The following is an 18,020-nucleotide window of genomic DNA, read 5'->3' on the forward strand; positions in this document are numbered from 1 at the left end:
AAACTTAGGGCACACTCAAATATGCCCTCATTCGTAAAAGATGAGTTTGTAGACTCTAGTCAACTTAAAATGCATGGCCTTTGGATGTAGATAGAAAATGGAGTACCTAAAAAGACCCTCATGAATGTAGAGGAACGTGTAAACTCCACAGACCCAGGAACATGTTGGCAATCAAACCAAGGTCTTTGGAATAGTGAAGGAGCATTGCTGCCCACCATGCCACTGTGTTGCCTGATGACAGTTTGTTATTGATTTTAGTTTAATCCGTCAATTACTTTGTTAGTAATTATTTCTTATTAGAAGCATCCAGTGCTGCACTAATGATATACTCATTGAACTCTGTTAACATTTTATAATTGTATAATCAATTCAGATTTTAGGTTTTTATTGTGTACTGTAAGTCAAGTTGGGCATTCAGCAGTGAATAAGCTTGCCCTCTTGTTAAGGGCACCTTCAACTTCTTTTACAACACAGTATAAATGCAAGCTTTATAGTATTCAGTCTAACATATTATATTGTTTGGCATTTTGTAGAATTTCAACTATCTTACTCAGGAAGCTCACACATCTGCCATTACTACCCTTATTTGACTTGTATACTGCAGTCTTGCTTCACTGGTGTGAGTCCAGTTAGTCCTAAAAGAACTAGACTGAAACATGAAAAGAGTGATTCAGTTTATTAGTAAGAAACCACCAATATCTGGGTGCCTCAGGACCAGCTGCCAAGAATAGGAAAGCCATCTGCATTAACTAACATGCAGAAGAGTGAAACAAAGTAGGAGAACAATGAGGTGCAAAGTGCCCTAGTCCCTGTTTACATATTTGGGATGGGAATTGTGAGTAATTTTCTATTTTGAAAAGTCTAATGTTGTGTTTGATTATACATCTTTTTGAAAGAATTTTAAAATTTATAGTATGATGTTGTTACAAGCTTGTGTTCAATGTCCAAGAGCTAGCCCATCTCTCAAAAAAAAAAGGTCTCCTGTTCACACATGCCAATATTTCTCCGAGTTGGCACAGACACACACTTTATCACTTACCATTTCTAATGCAGATGAGTGTATTTGTACTAGAATTAACTTCATGGCTGTTAATGCTGTTAATTACTTTTCTCATTTGCAATCATACCATTTGTAACCTTGCCTTTTACCAAAGGTATAACTGTAGTTGGGCACAATTCAGAAGATCGACTACGCATTTCTCCGTGTGAAGATGCAGGCTGCTACTCAAGACAGATTGTGTACAAGCAAGCATCGCTACACCAGCTTCGGGTCTTGACAGAAACCTCTGAGACTTGTGAGCAATTTGTTAAAGTGAGTAAAAACATCATCAGAAGTAACTATTCATTTTTAGAGTGTACCTATGCATTGGCTCAGAATACTCGGCAGACAACTGAAAGTAAAATGATCTATCTTTGTAAACAGTTAAACACCATGAAAATGCAATTATATATCCATACTAATTTCACCCTGTTTACTCCAATTCAGAGTCATGAGGGCAGCATTGGGCACAAGGCAGGAAACAACTTTACACGGGGTGCCAGTGCATGCACACAAATGCACAGTTGAATGTGAATCCTAGATAAAAACTAAACTCTGTTAATTCCATAGCTGTTGTCTAATACAGGTTTCTTTCTGAGTGCCAGCATGCAAACAACATTGCACTTGTGATTGTGACATGTGAAATGATGCTGCAGGTTGCAATCTAGATTTAACCTTTTTAATCGGTCTGTAGCCGAGAATGATGGGACATCTCACACAATTATTAGTGCAATACCTTGTTCCTACATTTTACTCTCTTCTATAGTTTAGTTTATGTTTGTGTATGACATAATTGAACATCATTTGCCTTTTCCATAGTGAAATGAGTGCTTTAAATGAAATGTCCTTTTATTTATCCATTCTTCTATCACTCCATCTAGATTATTTGAAATCCAGGACTGAAGGTATACAGAGCTCAAAGCTATCCTAACAGCAGTATGTGCAAGCAGGAATCAATTCTGAAAATGTTCCCAGTTCATTATAGACCACATACACTCACAATGCCATTTTATACTATTAGTCAACCTAATACAACCTTCTCTGGGATACATTAAGAAAGGATTTTAGGGAACCTAAAAAGCAGTTAGAAAGGAGTACTGCAGATTAGGTGAAAGATGATCCGTAGAGGTTCTTTTAGTATTTTAGTAATAAAATAATAGTTAAGGAGGAGGTGAAGTGTATCAGGAACAGTAAAGCTGAATTGTAATATACAGAGAGTGAAATAGCAAATACACTAAACTTGCATTTTTTTGGAAGTTTTCAAATGTGAGGAAGTGGATAACCTCCCAGCAGCTGCAGGGACGACCAAGGATGTACTGTGTGATTTGGAACTTGTAGAAGGAGAAGTACTGCTTAAATTAAATAGGATGAAGTCAAACAAATTGCCAGGACTAGATAATATTTATCCTTGAGTGCTTAAGGAGATGAGTGAATACATACCTACAGTATATAAACCATTGACACATATTTTTAGAAATTCACAGCTTACTGGGGAAATTCCTAGGGACTGACAAATGGCAAGTATTATCCCTTTATATTAAAAGGTTGAGCAGGCAGGTCCCAGTAACTATTGTCCAATAAGCTTATTGTGCATTTCAGGAATTAATGAAAGGAATTATTAAGGATAAGATTGAACAACACTGGACAAGCACAGACGTTTTATTGAACAGTCAGTATGGGTTCAGATGAGGGTGGTTGTGTTTTACTAACATGTTGGAATTCTATGATGAAACAACAAAAGAATAGGATCAGAGAGATGCATATGATATTATTTACCTTGGGATTCAGATAGTATTTGATAAAATCCCACATGAGAGGTCAGGCAACAGACAAAAGAAGTGGAAGTTAAGAGTGTTGTATGTAGATGGGTAAAGGTTATGGTGCAAGGAACCTTATCAGAATTATCAGAGTGTTGTCCCTAAGGGCCAGTGCTGGGGCCACTGCTATTTTAATATATATAAATGATCTGGATAGGAATGTACTGTAAACAACAAGCTGGTTAAGTGTGCAGATGATACAAATCTAGGTGGATTGTCAGATAATCTACTGTATAATCCATTGAATTATTATAGATTGACTTAGATAGCATACAGGCATGGGCAGATTTGTGGCAGATGAAATTTAATATAAGTAAATGTAAAATAGTACATGTAGGAAGTAAAATTATTCGATTTTGAATACACAATGTCAGATAACTGAAAGTACACCTTATGAGAAGGACTTAGGAGTTGTAGTAGACTCAACACTATCAATTGCCAGACAGTGTTCAGAAGCCATTAGGAAGGCTAACATAATTGTAGGTTATATAGCATGATGTGTAGAGCACAACTCCAAAGAGGTTATACTCAAGCTTTATAATTCACTGGTGAGGCCTCATCTGGAGTACTATGTGCAATTTTGACCTCCAGGATACAAAAAGGACATAGCAGCACTGGAAAAAGTGATTCCGACTGCTCTGTATTTAATATGCAAATGTATTTTCCATATTGATTTAAGGAAGGCAACATACACGTCATTTAACCACAGAACTACTGGCTAGGAAGCTGACTCTCTACCGTATTGGCCAGTTAAACAAAAGACAAAAAAATGAAAACAATACGTTTTTATTTATTGTTTTTATCAAGTTGCTATAAAGTAGTAGCATACATTAAAATCAGGACCAGTTCAAAAATATAAACCACATTATTCAGTAGTTTTAAAACAAAAACAAAGCTTAACAACATGAACAAAAAATAAAAGCTGAAAAACCTTAAACAGTTTATATATTAAACTTGGAATACAGTTGTAGAGTAGAATAGCTGTTAAATGCAATCCAAAATTAACTCAATGCAGTGTTCTAAGAAACAGAACTGCTTCTGCCAGATCCTCTTTCATAGAAGCTCTTAAATCTGACTTGATTATTTTTAGAGCTGAAAATAGTCTTTCAACACTGACTTAGGTGGGAGGCATTGCTGTTACAGTTCTAGCTACATCACTAAAAATTTCTGGATCAACAAGGATTCCAAGAAAAGTTTACCGGGTGTTAAACCTTTATATTGCAACTTGTTGGTGACAGTAAAGGGGTAAGAAAGTAGACTTTCCAGTTCTTTTACTTGTGCCCACTGGCTTTCATTTAATACAACATTTTCATTGTCCAGTTCTTCAAGAAAGTCTTTTAGTTCAAGCAAACGCTTTACCATCAAATAAGTGCTTCCCCAGCGTGTTGTTTGATCCAAAATGGCTCCCTTTCCTGCATGTCTTTTCAAAATGGCATCCGTTTTAGGGGCCCTGGCTGCAACAGTTACTTGCCTCAATTTGCCAATTAGAGTAGCTTCATGACGATCTTTCAATCCGTCTCTTGTTGAAAGTTGCAGAGTATGAACAGCACAATGCATATGTTGAATGGTAGTAAGCTTAGATGCTTCTTCAGCAATATTATCCAAAATTTCACTATTCCCTTCGGTTTCACTTTCTCCAATACTGTAGAACTGTATTCCTCTAATATCAGTTTGTCACTTACTTCATTCATTTTCTCAATTATGCTTAACATATTAGAAGCATTATCTGTCACAATACATAGAATCTGTTCCTTTTTAATTTCAAAATCTTCTAGAACAGGTGGTGTACAAAGTTATGCAAAAGTTCAGCCCTGGGTGGTAGCATTTGAGGAGAGGGCAGACAGATCCCCTGAACACACATCGGGCCATAGCACACACCTACATCATTACACTTGTTTACACTCAAATGAACTTGTTAAACACATTATATCTGAAATAAAATGAAAACACTTTTTATAATGTACCATAATCCAGATTGCAATATGTGAATGTCAGGTTGTATAATAACTCATCTGAACTTCCCACTAGTAGTAACATAACAATGCATTGGACTTTATTCTTACATCAGAGAAATACTTAAGTATGACTATTGTTTGTGAAATGGGATATTTGAACTTGCTGTATTTTTTTTTCATTACGATTTAAATTTATTAGAAGTCGGAGTCAGAACATTTTTGCCGACTCCGACCCTGACTCCAGGTACCCAAAATTGTCTCCAACTCCGACTCCTCGACTCTGACTCCAACTCCACAGCCCTGGAGAAGAGTGACTAGGCTGATTTCAGGACTGCAGGTTAAGTTATGAGATAAAGTTTAAGCAAAAGAAGATTAATGGGTAACACGATTGAAGTGTAAAATTATAAAACAAATTAGTATAGTGGGAAAACGCTATTTTAAACAAGTTCAACAAGAACACGGGGACACAGAAAATTGCTAAGGGTAAATTTTCCAAATCATAAGTATGTTTTTCTTCACACAGAGAAATAAAGAAGTAAGGAACAAGCTACCAAGTAGTGTGGTAGACATTAGGACTTTAGGGACCTTCATACTTGACTTGATGTTATTTTGGAGGAATTAAGTAGATAGGATTGGTGAGCTTTGTTGGGCTAAATGGTCTGTTCTTGTCAAATTATTTCTAATATTCTAATGTGAGAAGAAACTGTAGTACATGCAGGAAAGCTGTGCAGGTGTTGAAAAATCACATAGACTACACCCAGACAGTTCTTGAGTCGGGGTTTCAACTGTTCTGGCAACAAGGGTTTCCTACAAATATGTCAAAGGGAAGGCACAGCATAAACTGAATGGACAGTTAAATATTTAGTACTTTTATCTCTATAAACTGATTGGATATAATCACCATTTGTCAGTGGTCTTTTGCCTCTTATATTCATAATATTTTCTATTAATTTTTTTCTGTATCTTCAGTGTCTTTTTTTACTTTATTCTTTATACATTAGCTGGAGTGTCGTCACATCCGCTTCCTTCGCGAAAACTGGGGCTGGTGGATATCCAGAGATGGACAGAAGGTGCAATCCTGGGGTGGCTCTTCCACAAACAGTGGGAAGTGTGGCTGTGGAGAAAGAGGTAAATATTACTTTCTATGGGTTTCTGGGACTGTAAAATGCAGAAGATATGTCACGGGGAGGGGAAGAGAAGCACTACTGCACAATTTATAGGCCGTTGAAAAGTTTGAGGGCATACAAGACATATTAGGGACTATTATTGTCCTTTCTTTGATTCACTTTGTCCAGATTTTCACTATATTGTCAGCATTTAGCAAAACCCAGGAACCCAACCCAGACAGTACACCAGGACATAGAAAATGCAGGATAATCTGGATTTGATTAACAGCATGTCCTTGAACTGTTCAAAGAAATCAGACCCCACTAGAAACCTATAGCAACACCAGGAGAATGTGTAGTCTCCAAGCAACATTCGGTACTCCCAGAATGACAATGTGAAAATAAGATTTTAGATTTTTTTTACAAATGTATTAAAAATAAAAAAAATATCCCATTGACATAAGTATGCATGCTTTTTTCTATGAAACTTGAAATCTCACTATTGATCATCATTGAGGTGTTTCTACACCTCATTTGGAGTCCACCTGTGGTCAATTCATTTGATTTAACAAGATTAGGAAAGGCATACACCTGTCTATAGAATGTCCCACAGCTGACAACATGTATCAGAGCACAAACCAGGTCATTAAGTTGAAGGAATTGCTTGCAGAGCTTAGGAACAGAATTGAGTTGAGGCCCAGATCTGAATAAGGTTACAAAAGTATTCCTGCAGCATGGAGGGCTCCCTAGGGCACAGTTGATAATTCTTAAATGAAAGAAGTTTGGAACAAACCAGTCAGGACAAAGTGAGGACCCAGTGGACCAAAGAAAACCTGTCTGAGGATGGGAGAAACCTCTAGAAGGACAACCATTACTATAACACTCCACTGTTCATCACCTGTGCAAATACATTTCCTGAGGGTGAACCATGGTGGTGGCAGCATCATGCTGTGGGGTTGTGTTCAGTGACAAGGATTTGGAAACTAGTCACGGTTGAGAGAAAGCTAAGTAGAGCAAAGTACAGAGATATCTTGAATGAAAACCTGCTCAAGAGCACTCTGGGCCTCAGGCTCGACCTCCTCCCAAACTGACAAAGCTTAAAAGTATTGCAAAGCTTGTCCCGTCATATTCAAGAAGGCTGTAATAGCTGCCAAAGAGGCATCAACTAAATGCTGAGTAAAGGGGCTGAATACTTATGTCGATGTGATATTTAGTTTTTAATCTTAAAATAATTGATGTACATTTCTAAAATCCTGTTTTCTCTTTGTCATTGTGGGGTATTGAGTGTCTCTTAATGAGGGAAAAAATTAACTTAAATGATTTTAGCACAAGGCTGCAACATAGCAAAATGCGAAAAAAGTCCAGGGGTCTAATAGTCTTTATTACTGTATATAATAAAACAAATTGTACAGCTGACATGTGTTTTATAATTTCAATCAATTATATTGGCACAGTGCTTCAAGGTCCTGGTCTCAAATACTGGATTGGACACTGTCTGTGTGATGTTTTCACTTTTGGCCCTAGCCCACATAGGTTTTCTCATGTTTCGATCACTGCCTATGTAAGCATTTTCAGGCCCCTGGTTTCTTCCTACATCTCAAGAGATGTGGGCATTAGGTTGTTACTAACTAACATTTTTAAAACTGCTTTTCCTGATATGGAGCTAGAGCTCATCTCGGCAACATGGTGTGTAAGGCAGGACGTTGGTTTGGATGAGGTTCTAGTGTCAGCGTCATTGCTAATTCTAAACAGGTCAACTGTTAATGTGGAGGTGTGTTTGAATTTGTTCTGATGGTGATGAAAGAGTGACCTTGTAGCTGAAAAGGGTAAATTCAGAAAGTGGAAGGTTGGTTGGTCAGAATTGATGCTTATTATAAATATATGCAAATCTTTTACTATGATAAGTAAACTGAGGAGAAATTAATATTTTTAACCAATGTACACTCAGTCTTAAAGATGAGAATTTTTTTTATGTGGATACAGACATTGCTGCTTGAATGCTAGGCTTCATGCATGGAGGCTACATGTAGTGCCTATAAAAAGAATTCACATATTAGAAGTTTTCATATTTTATTTTTATACAATATTGAATTACAGTGAATTGTATTTGGTTTTTTTTTGACACTAGTCAACACAAAATACCTTTTAATGCCAAAGTGAAAACAGAACTCTACAGAGAACTCTAAATGAGTTACAAATATATAAAACAAAAAACAATTGATTGCACAAGCATTCACCCTTTTTAATATGCCACAGCTAAATCACAGCTGGTGTTGCTGTAATCATAAACTTTGTTTTTGCTTGATTTCTGTGTTAATTTATAGTTTTTTTTTTTTCATTACAGACTGTAGTAAAGCACATTAGGCTTCCAAGGAAGTGCATGAGTTTTTAAATAAAAACAGTACGTCTCGGGCTCAGTGGGTGCCAGTGTATGCTGTGCAGCCCCAGAGTGTTTGATCAGGAAATTGGCTAATCACGTTTGCACGTAAAGAAGCAATTGGTTGAACGATTTTCCTTATTGTAATTCAGCATGTTTTAATCAAGGTACGTGCACCCATAAATTTTAAAAAGGAGATTATTGGTGGTATCATGTCACGTTATGCCTCTAAAATTCTCTAAAGTGGCTAGTTTGTTTCCATGTAGGCCAAGCACTAGATTTCGCTATTAGTAAAAATCTCTTTTCTGCTCCTGACTTTGAGCCTTGATTTGTCTTCTTGTTATTGGTTGCTAGTTTCACAATCTTCCATTTCTTACCATAGCCAGTCCCTTACTATGATTTCTGTAACTGAGATAAACGGTATTGTTGAGATGTGCAAACATGATAGACATCTGTGCACACAGACTCAAGGCTGTCATGGATGCCAAATGTGCATCCTCTATATATGGGCTTGAGGGTGTAAATACTTATAAGATCATTTATTTTATGCCTTATATTTGTAAATTATTTGGACCACTTTGCCAAGATCTGTTTTTACTTTTGTCAAAAAAGGCCAAATTAAATCCACGTGGCTTAATGTTGTATAACAAATACTTACAGAAAAGGGGATAAATACTTTTTATAGGCACTGCATATGTTCACACATGAGATAATGAGTTAGTGCTATGTTCAAAAGATTTGATCTTAGCCACTTAGTTTATTACCCAGTTTCTGTTGACTGGTTGTGTCTGCCTTGCTTCTGGTTTTTAATGTGGATTTGTGTAACTAAGAATTTAATAAAACAGAGTAGAAAAGCAATGGATGAGTGTATTTAATAATTTGTAAAATAAACAAATACAGCATTTTTTTGTATGTGTCTCTGTATCTGACCAATTTTTTGGTGGGGGCTGTTCCTTCTAGGTGACTGTGACCTAGGTTTATCTACCTGCAACTGTGACGCCAATGATGAGGTCTGGCGGTCTGACGAAGGCTACCTGACTGACAAGTCTGTTCTGCCAGTGAGAGAAGTGAGATTTGGTGATACAAGGGATGTTCCTGTAGAGATGGCATTTTATAGTATTGGGAAACTACAATGTAAAGGAGAAAGTAAGATATTTTAACAAAAACTATAAAATTGCTAGAATTAATAATTTATGAAATGTTATTCTTTTAGTTTTGTTTCATTAACAATGGCCAAATTAATTTTTTTACAAATACATTTTACCTCTGGGCAGCATGGTGAAACAGTGGCTAGCCCTTTTGCCTCAAAGTTCCATAGACCCGTATCCAGTTTCTGGTGAGTGGCTGTAGCTTGCATGTTGGAATTGCCCTTGCATGGGTCTGACATTCTGAAGATGTGCTTGTTAGACTAATTGATAAATCGAAATTGATCTCACGTGAGTATGCATGCGTTCTGTGATGGAGTGGTATCCCAAGGCCATCTCCTGCTTTGTGTCTAATACTAAAAATAGCTTGTAGAGGAAAATACAAGTGCAAAAAATTGATGGATGGATGAAACTGTTTCCATAACTTCTTTTACCTGTTTGCCGTTTTTATTTGTACTTAAAAAATATAGCAGCATTAATGAGGACAACATGAAAAATAAAGAGAGTGCAGTCACCCTTGGATATTCACAGTTCGAGAAGTCAAACACATTTTTCTAATTTTCTTAAACATGTGCATCTATGACTCCACAAACCAAGAGCAGGTACAAGTTGCTAATTAAACATTTAAGTCAACTGAAATCAGGAATTGATGTCTGACTGGGAAATTGGACAAAATGTTAATCTAAAAACTCGCTTCCCACCATCCCAAAGCCCAGAACCAGTGCTGAGAAATCTATGAGTCTTCCCTTCAAAAATACCATGTGTGAAGACAACAACAACATTTATTTATATAGCACATTTTCATACAAAAAGTAGCTCAAAGTCCTTTACATAATGAAGAAAAGAAAAATAAAAGACAAAATAAGAAATTAAATAGGACATTAGTTAACATAGAAATGGAGTAAGGTCCGATGGCCAGGGTGGACAGAAAAAACAAAAAACTCCAGACGGCTGGAGAAAAAAATAAAATCTGCAGGTGTTCCAGGCCACGGGACCACCCAGTCCCCTCTGGGCATTCTACCTAATATAAATGAAACAGTCCTCTTTGTAGTTAGGGTTCTCACAGAGTCAGAGTAATCTATCCATCACTGTTGGAACATCACGGTGCTTTGAGTAGGTTGCGCCACCACCTAAAGGATACCGGAAAAGGAAACAGAAGAGAGAGTAGGGGTTAGTACAGATTTTAGAGCAACCATGAATAGTTATTATAATGAATTGGATATGCATAGTATTATATGCAGAGGATTTTGATTACAGTGAAATTATGAGAAAGCCATGTTAAAATAATGTGTTTTCAGCAGTTTTTTAAAGTGCTCCACCGTATCAGCCCGGCGAATTCCCATTGGCACGCTATTCCAGATTTTAGGTGCATAACAGCAGAAGGCCGCCTCACCACTTTTAAGTTTTGTTCTTGGAATTCTAAGGAGACACTCATTTGAGGATCTGAAGTTACGATTTGGAATATAAGGTGTCAGACATTCCGATATATAAGATGGGGCGAGATTATTTAAGGCTTTAAAAACCATAGGCAGAATTTTAAAGTCAATCCTGAATGACACAGGTAACCAGTGTAGCCAGTGAGAGAAATATTGCAATCCTTTAAATGGTTCAAGACAGCAACATTTATTTCAATAGCACATTTTCATACAAAAGATGTAGTTCAAAGTGAATTACAAGATGTCAAAGAAATAGTTGCAATCAAAGACAAACGTTTTACTATTACTCTGCAGACCTAGCTTTCTTTCTCATGGGTGGGGGTCGATTTGTTTCAAACCAGTTTTGCTAAACTTGACATGTATGGAATGTTTTTTGATTTTAATAAAATAAAATCTAAAAAGAAGACAAATTTAGATAAATTCCAGGTTAGCTCCGTAACATCTTTAGACACAAAACCATAGATAATCATAACTGAGCTGAGCCCAGTGCATTGAGGACGCATAACACAGCAAAAGACTGTACAAAGTGCTTTGTGCTTTTATTTTTCTAAAGAAGGGTTCAAAAACCCAAAAGTGTAAAAAGTGTAGTAGTCAATAAATAATTCATTAAAACAGTGTTTGTGGAGGTAAATTGTACAATGCATAATCAATAAGTAACCAATAAAAATGAGGTTAAAACACACAGGATTATTTTTCTTTAAAACCAATGCTTGCCTTGGTGCTTTTTAAACATGACGTCTCCTTAGCTCACCCTATTAAGTGTGAGGAAACATCTGCTGGCAGGCGCAGTCAACTGTCTTATGGTCTTAAACCCCAGCTACATTATTCAGTCACCATTGGGGTGCCCAAGCCTGACTTGTGTCCCTTGCTGCCTTCCCTTGGCACCTGTAGGAATGAAATGAACCCTACTCTGTGTCCCATTTGCCATTAAGGCCATGCAGTGGATGTTTATTTCTGCAGCAGATTTTCATAAAAGAATGTAGCTGAAACTATCAATGAAATATTTACAAGAAAAGAAAAAACAAACAAAAATTAGATAAGAATTTGGTCTCGTCCGATGCGAGAGATGGACGTCTGAAGTGGAGCTCCGCTAGCAGTGGTGTTATTTTTCATATTATTTACTTATTTTCCTGAGATATCCCGTATCTATTCAATCCAAGGAGACTGCTACAGTATATGTAAGCATATATAAACATGGCTAACAAGAAAGGGGGTCCGAAAGAATCGAAAACTAAAGCTGCACCCAAGCTAAGATCAGCAAGCCCTAGTTCAAGATATGGCCTTTCAGAGACAGACCTGGATCAGATGGGCGAAGGTACAGACTCCTCGGGACCACGGTCCGCTACATCGTCGCCGGCTGAGAGTGAAAAGGGGAGCGAATGTACGATCGTGAGTGCAGATCTCAATAGCTCGCCGATCGGAGAAGAACACCTGAAACTGGAGAAGGTCTTGCGGTCCGCGGCTTCAATTACTCCACGCGAGCCGGGAATAGCGGGGACACCGGCTACAGTAGAGCCTGCCGCTTCACCTACGGCACAAGAAAGCACAATTGAAATGTCTGAGCTGAAGGTGATGTTTGCTGAGCTCATACAAGATATAAAGAAAAGCGAGAAGGCAAATGAGAAAGCAAGAGCAAAGGCACATGAGAAACTGAGACAGGTATTGAAACAGGAGTTGCTGGAATTGAAGCAGGAATTGAAACAGGAGTTGCAACAAGCAAATGAAACGCAGGGGCTGATGCTGCAACAGGCAAATGAAAGGCTGCGACAAGAAATGCAACTGGAGATGCGACAGGTGCTGGGTAAAATTGAAACGCTTTCTGATCAATTGGGGGATCTCAAGGAGACATTCACGACTAGGATTGAAATAGCCGAAAATTTAGCTGCCGGTGCCGAAGAGAAAGCAGAAAATGTCAGCTCCGAATGCAAAAAACTCGGAGACAGACTGGCTGCTTTGGAAGATGGAAGCAGAAGGTATTTCAGAATTGAAGGTCTGCCTGAGAATCGAGAAAGTCCAAACCCAGTGAAATTCACAGCTGAACTCTTCCCTAAAATAATTGGGTAGGACTTTAAAGCAGAATCTGAGATAGCAGCGGCTTATCGCGTACGCGGATGAAATACCGTTCAATCCAGATCTTTTATTATTCGCTTTGAAAGATTATCATTTAAGCTAAAGGTGATGGCACTCCACAGAGACAAGCAAGATATTATATATGAGAATAACCACATTCATATCTTCCCTGACTTCTCTCCAGCAACAGCTAAATAAATGCGCAGCCTTCTACAACATTAAACAGCAGTTACGGCAAGCCAACGTCAAATACAGCCTCTTGTATCCAGCCAAACTGAAAGTTGAATTGCAAGGTCAATTCTATTTCTTCGCTAGCAAGGAAGAAGCAGAAAAGGAATTAAGAAAGCTGATCCCGGGACTATTCTGATACATAATAGTGAGTCATGGTCGTTAATGATATAGCAAGGACTAATAATCTACTGTCTGATCTTTTTGTTTAAAATACGGGTGTTTATTATCATATATTCTCATTATTACTTAGTATTACTAGGGCGCTATCTGTCTATGTTTTATTGTGCTTAATTACTTTTTTTTTTTTATCTCTACCCTAAACGAGACTGTTCAACATCAAACCCTTGGTTTATGGTTATTGCTATTATTGCATTAAGACCTATTATGCTTATTTTGGACAAATTTCCAACACTATCCCCTGGGTTTATTGTCTGGGTGTATTATCTTAATGCACTAAGATTGCTGAAGACTATATATATTTTAAATGCACAATTTTTTTTTTTTTTTTTTTTAGACTATATTGGTAATAGATATCTCTATCTTTTAATCCTAAAACACCGCTGCGTGGGGGCTTGTTTTGCTTTGGACATGCTCTGTCTCTGGGTATGTCAGAGGACTGGGACTGTGTGAAGTTGGTTCTAGCCTCACTTGGGGAGGCAAAAAGGGAGGGTGGGGGTTTAAGGGGGGGAAAGAAGGAGAGCAGACTTGATCTATATTTAATCTATCCTCTTAATCTTTATAATTATAACTACCAGTGTAATAATATGCTACATGGCAACAACTCTAGGGGAAATAGGAAAGTAAGGCCGAAGCTGTCTCACTTCCAGTTAAGACTATAAAATGACATCAAAAACTCAGAGTCAATGTCTCCATGATGGGACAGTTAATTTAATGAACTGGAATGTTAAAGGCTTGAATAACGAATTAAAGAGAAAGAAAGTACTGTATCTTCAAATCTACGACGCCTGTTTAATGTAATACACTCACCAACTAAATCAAACACCCCAGAAATATTATTATCATTGGATGCAGAAAAGCATTCAACATGATTGAATGGAAATACCTTTTTACTACACTGGAGAAGTTTGGGTTTGGCCCGAACATTTGTGCATGGATCAAATTACTGTATACTAACCCAGAAGCTTCAGTTTGCATCAACAACATTTGCTCAGACTACTTTAAACTACTGTAGAAATTGGTACTAGACAAGGATGCCCCTTGTCACCGTTGTTGTTTGCAATTCCGTTGAACCACTGGCAATACATTGTCGAAATACTGATCAGATAAAGGGGCTTAGCAGAGAAGGACTGGAACAGAAAATCTCATTATATGCAGATGACATGGTACTGTATATTTCGGACCCAGAAAATTCTGTGCCTGCAGTCTTAGCAGCACTCACAGAATTTCAAAAGATCTCTGGTCTCACAATTAATCTGAATTCCAGTGAATTCTCAAGCATATAATATTAGATTAGATACTCTACCTTTTATCATTGCAGAACAGTTTAAATACCTAGGGGTAAACATCACAAGTAAACATAAAGCTCTTTATCAGCAAAATTTGCCGTCTACATGGAAAAAATCAAGCAAGACTTGCACAGATGGTCAACCCTTCATCTCACACTAGCTGGAAGAATTAACACTGTTAAGATGAATATTCTTCCTAAGCTTTTTATTTCAAAACATTCCAATATACATTAATAAATCATTCTTTAAGCAATTAGATTCAACAATAACCTAATTTATTTGGAATTCAAAACATCCACGCATCCAAAGAGCAACCCTACAAAGACAAAAGGCAGAAGGCGGCATGGCTCTACCTAACTTCCAGTTTTATTACTGGGCAGCAAATATACAGGCGATAAGAACCTGGACACAAATAGAAGAACATACACAGGCTTGGTCCGCAATAGAAGTAAAATCCTGCAGTACTTCTTTGTATTCCTTGCTCTGTTCTCCAATAAACACACGTTATCGGCAATACACTAATAACCCAATTGTGCTCCACTCACTTAGAATCTGGAACCAATGTAGAAAGCATTTTAAGATGGAGAAGCTTCTATCTGTGGCACCTCTGCAAGAGAACCACCTCTTTCAACCTTCACAAACATATGCAGTTTTAATATCTGAAAAAATTTGGAATTAACTTGCTTAGAGATCTTTATATAGACAACGCCTTTGCATCCTATGAACAATTACATTCCAAATTTAACATTCCAACTACACATTTCTTTCACTATCTTCAAATCAGGAACTTTGTTAAACAGAACCTTCCAGATTTTCCTCATCTTGCACCCACATCCATGCTGGAAAAATATTGCTCAATCTCAAGGACTTAGACACCATCTCTACAATATATAAAATTATTTTACAATCCCTTCCTTTCAAAGATCCAAGAGGTCACTGGGAAAAATATCTCTCAATTAATATATCAGAAAAGGAGTGCAAAGTAGCAATGCAGAGAATTCACTCGAGCTCCATATGCGCAAAGCATACAATTATACAACTCAAAATTATATATCGAGCACATCTGTCTCGACTAAAACTATTCAAAATGTTTCCAGGGCATGATCCAACCTGTGAACGCTGCAAACTAGTTCCAGCCTCACTGGGTCACATGTTCTGGGCCTGCACCAAATTAACATCATTCTGGACGAAAATTTTTAATTACCTCTCAGACAGCCTTGGACTCACAATCCCTCCTAACCCATTAACAGCTGTGTTTGGTGTTCTTCCAGAGGGGCTTAAAGTGGAGAAAGACAAACAAATTGTGATTGCATTCACTACACTTTTGGCACGCAGACTTATTCTGATAAACTGGAAGAATCCAAACTCTCCTCTTTTAAGTCAGTGGGAAACTGATGTGTTATACTATTTGAAATTGGAAAAATCAAATACTCAGTTAGAGGATCCGTACAGACTTTTTCAAAACATGGCAGGATCTAATCAGTAATATTTTAAAATAATCTCATAAAGCACAGAGAATCTATTAATTTAGGTATGTTTATAGGTCCTAAATTTCATGCTGTTTGGCTTGCTCTCTCTCTTAGGGGTGGGGATTGATTTGTACTTAACTCAAATTTTCTTTATGTAAAACTTGATTGATCTGTATGGAATGCAATAAAATTATTAAAAATAAAAAAATAAAAAACAAATTTGATAAGAATAATGAATAAATAGTTTGAAAAATAAATAATGCAAAGCCACATAAGATAGATACCATCCATCCATCCATCCTCTTCCGCTTATCCGAGGTCGGGTCGCGGGGGTAGCAGCTTAAGCAGAGAAGCCCAGACTTCCCTCTCCCCGGCCACTTCTTCCAGCTCTTCCGGCAGAATCCCAAGGCGTTCCCAGGCCAGCCGGGAGACATAGTCCATCCAGCGTGTCCTGGGTCTTCCCCGGGGTCTCCTCCCGGTTGGACGTGCCCGGAACACCTCACCAGGGAGGCATCCAGGAGGCATCCTGATCAGATGCCCGAGCCACCTCGTCTGACTCCTCTCGATGCGGAGGAGCAGCGGCTCTACTCCTCTCCCGGATGACTGAGCTCCTCACCCTATCTTTAAGGGAAAGCCCAGACACCCTGCATCCGCTTGTATTCGCAATCTCGTTCTTTCGGTCACTACCCATAGCTCATGACCATAGGTGAGGGTAGGAACGTAGATCGACTGGTAAATTGAGAGCTTTGCCTTACGGCTCAGCTCTTTTTTCACCACGACAGAGCGATGCAGAGCCCGCATCACTGCGGATGCCGCACCGATCCGCCTGTCAATCTCACGATCCATTCTTCCCTCACTCGTGAACAAGACCCCGAGATACTTAAACTCCTCCACTTGGGGCAGGATCTCCCCCAACCCTGAGAGGGCACTCCACCCTTTTCCGGCTGAGGACCATGGTCTCGGATTTGGAGATGCTGATTCTCATCCCAGCCGCTTCACACTCAGCTGCGAACCGTTCCAGAGAGAGCTGAAGATCACGGCCTGATGAAGCAAACAGGACAACATCATCTGCAAAAAGCAGTGACCCAATCCTGAGTCCACCAAACGGACCCCTTCAACACCCTGGCTGCGCCTAGAAATTCTGTCCATAAAAGTTATGAACAGAATCGGTGACAAAGGGCAGCCCTGGCGGAGTTCAACTCTCACTGGAAACGGGCTCGACTTACTGCTGGCAGTGCGGACCAAGCTCTGACACCGGTTGTACAGGGACCGAACAGCTCTTATCAGGGGGTCCGGTACCCCATACTCCCGGAGCACCCCCCACAGGATTCCCCGAGGGACACGGTTGAACGCCTTTTCCAAGTCCACAAAGCACATGTAGACTGGTTGGGCAAACTCCCATGCACCCTCCACGATCCTGCTAATGGTGTAGAGCTGGTCCACTGTTCCGCGACCAGGACGAAAACCACACTGTTCCTCCTGAATCCAAGGTTCGACTATCCGACGGACCCTCCTCTCCAGAACCCCCGGATAGACTTTTCCAGGGAGGCTGAAGAGTGTGATCCCTCTATAGTTGGAACACACCCTCCGGTCTTTTTAAAGAGAGGGATCACCACCCCGGTCTGCCAATCCAGAGGCACTGTCCCTGATGTCCATGCGATGTTGCAGAGACTTGTAAACCAAGACAGTCCTACAACATCCAGAGCCTTAAGGAACTCCGGGCGTATCTCATCCACCCCCGGAGCCATGCCACCAAGGAGTTTTTTGACCACCTCGGTGACTTCAGTCCCAGAGATGGTAGAGCCCACCTCAGAGTCCCCAGGCTTTGCTTCCTCATTGGAAGGCATGTTAGTGGGATTGAGGAGGTCTTCGAAGTACTCCCCCCACTGACCCACAACGTCCCGAGTCG

At 38.9% G+C, this 18,020-nt stretch overlaps 1 protein-coding gene across 1 annotated transcript in view; it reads left to right on the top strand.

The window, feature by feature from the left end:
• The window catches only part of LOC120530397, a 58,235-nt gene that overhangs the window by 24,755 nt on the left and 15,460 nt on the right, over nt 1–18,020 (top strand). Inside the window, exons 8-10 of the mRNA XM_039754873.1 lie at nt 1,155–1,312; nt 5,813–5,939; nt 9,255–9,440. Coding sequence (XP_039610807.1) covers nt 1,155–1,312; nt 5,813–5,939; nt 9,255–9,440 — 471 coding nt within the window. The remainder of the gene's footprint in view (nt 1–1,154; nt 1,313–5,812; nt 5,940–9,254; nt 9,441–18,020) is intronic.

Source organism: Polypterus senegalus, chromosome 5 (genome assembly GCF_016835505.1).
Source record: "Polypterus senegalus isolate Bchr_013 chromosome 5, ASM1683550v1, whole genome shotgun sequence".
Lineage (NCBI taxonomy): Eukaryota > Metazoa > Chordata > Cladistia > Polypteriformes > Polypteridae > Polypterus > Polypterus senegalus.